The sequence below is a fragment of the Mustela nivalis genome (assembly GCF_964662115.1).
Source record: "Mustela nivalis genome assembly, chromosome: 3".
NCBI lineage: Eukaryota > Metazoa > Chordata > Mammalia > Carnivora > Mustelidae > Mustela > Mustela nivalis.
In genome coordinates this window covers 50,786,310-50,792,969 of record NC_139022.1, presented here as the reverse complement: position 1 = coordinate 50,792,969, position 6,660 = coordinate 50,786,310, and the positions used below count along the sequence as shown (strand labels likewise).

Genomic DNA, 6,660 nt, shown 5'->3' with positions numbered 1-6,660 from the left:
CCCTAGTCTGTAAGGAACCCGACGCTTTGAAGCTGAAGCAATGAGGCAAACTCTACCCCCGTCGTGTAGATCATAGGAGTCACAAAGATAATAATTTCAAAAGGAGTTTCCTTAAATAGTGTGGTGGGAGATAACCACAGCCAAGGTTTAAGTAGAGGAAGACGTTCCGATGGCAGCAAAGGGAGGCCCTGCCCGGAGTGTTGGATTTCCTCCTTCCGGGTAATTTTGCGGTAGGCAAGGACAAACTAGCCTCCACCAGGGCGGGTGGAAACGTTTCCAGGATATCAGATATCAATCAAATACAACTCCACCACAAAAAGGTTTCAGTAGTGCAGCGCTTTCCCGGAACCCGCGTACCCCCCGCGGAGGGTCTGGGGAAGTCTCTTCAAGGGTCTTTGCACCAAGACTATTGGGGCAAAACTATGCTGAGTTCCAGCAACGAGGGGGAAAAAGCAGGTCCCCGACGAAGAGTTTTTTCGCGGTTGGTCGTACATTTCCGTTGCTAAACTTAAATGCCTTGGCAGGGTCAGCACAGCCGTACAGGCCCGTTCAAACCAGTCTCACTATGCGGCGGGTGGGAGCAATAGGGGCGCCGGCCTCCCCCTTACCACCTGCTTTTGCACCAGTGCGACCTGCGCGAGGCGCTCACAGGAGTCATCGCTCATCTCTACCTTCGGCGGAATTAGGCCGCTAGCCGCGGGGTACGGTCCCCCCGCCGGGAGCCGCTGCAGCTCCCGCCCCCACCTCTGACGTGCAGGACCGGCCCCGGGCCGGGTGTGGTGCCCGCGGCGGGGCAAGGCGGGGCGGGGAGGGGCGGGGAGGGGCGGGGAGGGGCGGGGCGAGGCGGGGGAGGGGGGGTGCCGCGCTGGGAGGGGGACGTGTCAACAAGCGCGGGTCCCGCCCGCCTCCCGCCTCCCGTCTCCCGCCCCGCCCCTCTCCCGCCCCCGCCCCAGTCACCGGGTTCTGCGGCCACCCGGCACTAGGAGCAGCCCGGGCGGCGGCGCGAAAGTTTTCGCCATGTCTGCGGCCATGAGACAGAGGTTCGACCGGTTTCTGCAGGAGAAGAACTGCATGACCGACCTTTTGGCCAAGCTCGAGGCCAAGACCGGCGTGAACCGGAGATACATCGCGCTCGGTGGGTGCGCGGTCGCCGCGGGTGGCCGGGCCCCGGGAGCAGCCGCGGCACCAGCTGCTGGGGAAGCGAGCGGGAAGGGGGTTCGGAGGAGAGGGTGTGTGTGACAGATGGGGGCGAGGGCAATCTCGGGACTGATCTGGCCGTTCCGGCAGGCCGGGGGGCCGGAGACCCCGCGGGGGCGCCAGGACTGGGGCGGGGGCGGGGGGGATGGCGGGTGTTCGGGGCGCGGGGAGGACCGGCGCTGACGTGTCTGTCCCGGCAGCCGAGCGCCCAGTCCTAGGGGCCGCGCGCGGGCTTGGCGCCGAGTGGTGGGGGCGTCTTGCGGGCGGGCGCCCGGGCATGGTCCCGCCAGGCTTTCGACAGAGCTCTGCGCCGAGCAGGGTGTCCCCCGCGGGCGGGCGGGGGAGTCGGGGCCTCTCCAGATCCTCTGTGGATCGCGGTTCCCTAGGCCGGTGAGCTGCACGGCGGGGGACCCCTGCGGGAAGGGGGCAGTGGGAACGGCGCGAAGGTAGGGGCTGTCCCCAGGCGGACTGCGAAGCCGGGGAAAGGCCCGGGCCCAGCCTTACGGCGGTTTTGTTTTTCTCGATCGCCCGCACTAGGCCGAGCCTCGCGGTGTGGGCGGGGGCTGTCCGGCTTAACGCCTCCTGTGCCAGGGGACCCATTTCTCTTCTCGTGTCTCCAGGTGTCATCGGGCTGGTGGCTTTGTACCTGGTGTTCGGTTATGGAGCCTCTCTCCTCTGCAACTTGATAGGATTTGGCTACCCAGCCTATGTCTCGTAAGTGGCTCCCCCTGCAATCCTCCCTACCTCCCCTTCCCTCCCCATCCCCCAACCAGGGCTGTCCTAGTTAGTACACATCCCCATTTTCCTGCGAGAGCGGTCAGTGCGTAGAAGGTAGAAGGTGCTTAAGGACACACATTTTAGAGCCTTAACTTGATGCCCCAGCTTCTGATGACTAGCTGAAATGTTTATTTCATCGGATTATGCTGGCTGGGCGGGTCCCTTGTAATACATGCGCGCGGATGGAAAGTGCTACAACGAAGTCGTCCTGCCTTTACTGCTAGGGAGATCTCAGCTGGGTACAGAGAGCTGATCCCTTCTCCTTAATAATTACTTTAATGTGTATTTCACTTTATACTTACATGTCTGAGAGTAAAACCCCATCAAATGAGACTTCCCCTAATTCAGAATTAACCGTTAATTCAGAACCTGGGGAGAATTTTGCCTTCTTGAGTTTGAAAAGACTAGCCACTTACTAAAGGCAAATGGAGAACACTTACCCTAGTGTATAAACAGAAACAATCTTAAAAAAAAAAAAAAAAAAAAAAAAAAAGATTTTATTTATTTGAGAGAGAGAAAGGTAGAGATAGCACCAGAAAGCGCGAGTGGGGAGGAGAGGAGGGAGAAGGCTCCCTACAGGGAGCCCAGTGGACTAGGGGCTCCATCCAAGGGCCCAGGATCATGACCTGAGCCCAAGGCAGATGCTTAACCGACTGAGCCACCTGGTGCCCCCAAAAAGAACCTTGTAAGATGCATCCCTAATGGGACACCGGGGAGGCTCAGTTGGTTAAACATCTGCCTTGGGCTCAGGTCATGATCCCAGGGTCTTGGGATGGAGTCCCAGATCAGGCTCCTTGCTCAGCGAGGAGCCTGCTGCTTTCTCTGCTTGCCTCTACCTCTGCCTGCTGCTCCCCCTGCTTGTGCTCTCTCTGACAAATAAATAAAATCTTCCCCCCCCAAAAAAAAAAAAAAAAGATGCATCCCTAATATAGCTCCTTGGTTATATAAATGACTCATTTATGTAATTAAACTTAAAAATGAATCTTAGCAGATTAGGATCTGAATTTTTTCCTATTTGAGGTTTTCACTCTGCAGTATTTATTTTGAAAATATTGAAAATATTCTACAATTTCATGTTTTCATTCATTCAAATCAGAATTTTTGCCACATGTAAATTGTTCTAGTCTGTAGCTCTACCCAAGAAAGCTGGTAGGTCTTACTTTCATTGAATTGGTCTCTGCAAATTTTCTCACCAATAACGGAGGAATAACTTTTCAGCTGGGAGGCTAACACACAGATAACCCATGTATTACATCCTGTGTCTATTACAGACCAAGCTAGAATTTAGTATTTGGCCAGAAAGGAGGAAACATGTAGATGTGAGTTCTGATTTGAGCAGTTAAATTGAAGTTATTGTATTCTCCTAGTGCAGAATCCATTGGAATCACTCCATAAAGTCTGACGACGTTAGGCTCCTACTTGCTTATGAGTTTGGAGTTCTTGTCTTCATGTTGAGAAAAGCATTTACCATCTTCCAGCATTACTTGTTTAAGTACCATCCAGGTTACATGTGTATACCAAAGAAGGGCAAACCAGGAAAACTGGTTTGGCTTTCAGGTCACTGCAAAAGGGGCAGGAAGAATGGTTTTTCATAAAATGTAATCGACTGATAATACAGTGTGTATGGAAAGTTTGGAGGCAACACAAATTCAAAGTGGCTTGTGTGACGCGTCTGTGCTCTCAGACAGTAAAAGTACATTCCTTTACTTTTCTTCTGATTGTGTAGTCCGCTTGCAAGAGTTCCTTTAATAAAAGTTTAGGAAAAAAAGAGCTTGAAGCATGATTCAGGTTCGTGGTTTAGAGGTTGTTGATCCCATTTTTAACAAATCCGGGGTTGCACTTGAATAACTGCCTTGCTGCTTGAGTAATTTTGAACCAAAAGGAATATGGATATTTGGAAATACTGACCAGCATAAAACCCTTTTCCATGTCAGTACTGTTTGGCACATAACCCTGTGAGAAACATAACCTTCTCTGTTAGTGTGATGAGGTCATTGGTGTGGGCTTTCGTCAAGTAAAAGTCTGTTCCTAGGTGAGGTATGTAGATCCAGGTGTGGGCGGAAGCTGATGTGACTACAGGCAGAACTCCGGTATGTTTCTCCTTGACCTGAAGTGGATTAATCGTAGCAGGAATCTCTTTTTAAGTCCAATTTTAAAGCAAGTCAGTTTCAGTTTTTTTTCTTTTTAATCACTTTTTTGTAGTCATTCTTTCATTCTCTGCATAGTCAACTGAATAGTATTGGCTCTTTTTACTTCCCAGGAAGCTAAATGCTCCTGTCTATTGCTCAGAATTCTGTGAAATGATAGAGATGTTCATATTTCTAAGTGGGCTAGGTACATGGGTTTTACCTGTTTTAGAATTATTCCATTCACCAAGTATGTATACTTTATTTTCTAGTTGAATATTCTGAGGCAAAGGGACATTTGTAGTATGCCATACTAGGAGCCAGAAAAGTGCTAAAAATCTAATAAAGGGAATTTAACTATTGCAGCAAAAATTCAGGAAATGATGAGTCTCTCTAGAGTGGTATTTATTCACGGGATGCTTCCTTTTGATAGGCCCAACTCTTTCACCTTTAAATTAAAGAGAACATTCTATGACCATACGGGAATTAAGTGAAGGTTGCTTTCTGTGGCATTTGGACTTCTCCCTAAAACAGTGGTTTTCAGCCTTGGATGCCCATCGGAGTTACTTGAAGGAGCTTTCAAAAATCCTAACACTTGGGCCCTACCTCCAGAGATTCTAGTGTAACTAGTATGGGGTGCAGCCTGGGCTTGGCGGGGGGGTCCTAGGCTCCTTGATCTTTTACAGCCTGTAAAGGAGTCCAGTGTCAACCCATGTTTTGGGCCCCCGCTGTGGAGCAGCAGCAGGAACCGGTGCTTGTTAACACTCGATGGGCTGCAAGGGAGGGGAAAATGGCCTGCTGACCCTGGGACCCTACCTGACCTCTGCTGTGTCAAGGTGACATGGGACTGTGAGCACGGTATAAAGCAAACAGACCCCCAGTGAGTAACGTTGAGGCAGTCAGCGTTAGAGGTTCGTCTGATCAAGTTTGTTCATTGCTTAACCAGTTTCATTGTGTGATTGTCAGAAATCGTTGAAAATGGTATTGTTAGTGGCACATGAGTCCGTTTTACTTAAAATGTGACCTGTGATCCCCTTCTTTTTAATTGTTCTCTTGTGTCTTACAATTCTCCCTGTGCTCCCCAGCCAGAGTTCTTCTAAAGAGTGCGGATTCCTCTGTTTAGCAAGAATCTTGAATCCAGCCACACTCCAGGCCCAGTGGTAGCAGCCCAGTAGCTGCTCTGGGGACTGGGTGGACATGCTATCCGTTCTCTGTGAGGGCGCAGTCTGCCAAGGTAGACCGCGGTGAATAGTCCATGCTGACCGAGGGTAGGAGGTAAGCAGTGAAGAAAATAGACAGGGAGCTGGGGTAGGGAATAGCAGGAAACCCCCCCACCCCATACATATATTTCTCTGAGAGTCTGTTTGACTTAAGGCTTGCAAAAGTGCCAGGTGAGCCAAGAGCAGAGCCTGGCAGAGGTGCCACAGGTTCCAGGAGCTGGGCGTTGGAAGCCTGGAGTGAGGTGAGGGAGCCCAAGAGCGGTGCAGGTGCCATGACCCAGGGCCCGTGGCCAGAGGGTCAGGGTGCATCGATTCCAGGTGGTTGAAGGAAGTTTGCAGGTTTTCTGATTGTCTTGGATGGTTTTTAAATAGAAATAGGGAGTAACATGATATGTTGTAGATTTAAGGTCATTGTGGCTGCAGTGACCCTGGAAGGGAGTGGCCATCCTGCCCAGCTCTTGCCGGTCTCAGCCTTTCTCAGCATCTGCTCTGGTTCCTGCCAGTTCCTCTCCTCTTCGTCCGTCTCGGGGAGGCCCACACCACATAATGGTCAGCACGGGGCTTAGAGGCCGCAGGGCACAGAAGTCAAGTTTGGAAACGCTCCCATGGCTTCCGGGCTTGTCTTAGGACTCACTCCTGGGAAAACTGTGGTTGGGACCCCAGGGTACCTGGCTTCGGGTCAGGGGTGGGGTGTTGGAACCCAGACGGCTGGAGGCCTGGCCTCCATTCATGGAGGGGCAGTTAGGGCCTTAAGAGGTCCCCGTTCCTCCTGGTTACTCTTGTTTTCTGGTACACCATTTCCCTTTGGGAGCAGGGCCTTTGGTCTTTTCTTCTAGGATTCCAGACTCATTAGCCATCATGCACAGGCAACTTGAAATCGAATTCCAGCCTTCTCATTGTCAAGAGCTGTTGACAGAATTGCTGCCATCTCTTGACTTCTTCACTCTGTTCCTGGGAGGAGAAGGCAGGTCACTGCTCTGGGTGAGCCTCTGTTACTGACGTAGGCCTACCCCCATGCCACCCCATTGTTTTGCCGAGGTGTAATTCTAGCCTTTGTAAAGTCCAGTTCAATGTTTGGTATGTTCGTAAAGTTGTGCATGTATCACCACTTTCTCATTCCAACACATTTCCATCACCTCCCAAAAGAAACTGGATCCATTAGCAGTCACTCCCTGTTTGTCCTATGCCCCAGTCTCCAGAAACCACTTACTACTTTCTGTCTCTATGGATTGGGCCTATTCTGGACATTTCGTAACCTGGGGATCCTACAACATGGGGCCTTTTTTTCCTGGTGCAGCCCTGCTTCCAGGAGCATTGCACAAATCAGAGTCTTTCCAAGA

General features: G+C 51.3%; 1 protein-coding gene across 1 annotated transcript in view; it reads left to right on the top strand.

The window, feature by feature from the left end:
• Window positions 1-841: 841 nt before the first annotated feature.
• The window catches only part of REEP5 (receptor accessory protein 5), a 35,232-nt gene continuing 29,413 nt past the window's right edge, over window positions 842-6,660 (top strand). The window contains exons 1-2 of the mRNA XM_082723740.1: window positions 842-1,135; window positions 1,818-1,911. Coding sequence (XP_082579866.1) covers window positions 1,018-1,135; window positions 1,818-1,911 — 212 coding nt within the window. The 5' untranslated portion in view covers window positions 842-1,017. The remainder of the gene's footprint in view (window positions 1,136-1,817; window positions 1,912-6,660) is intronic.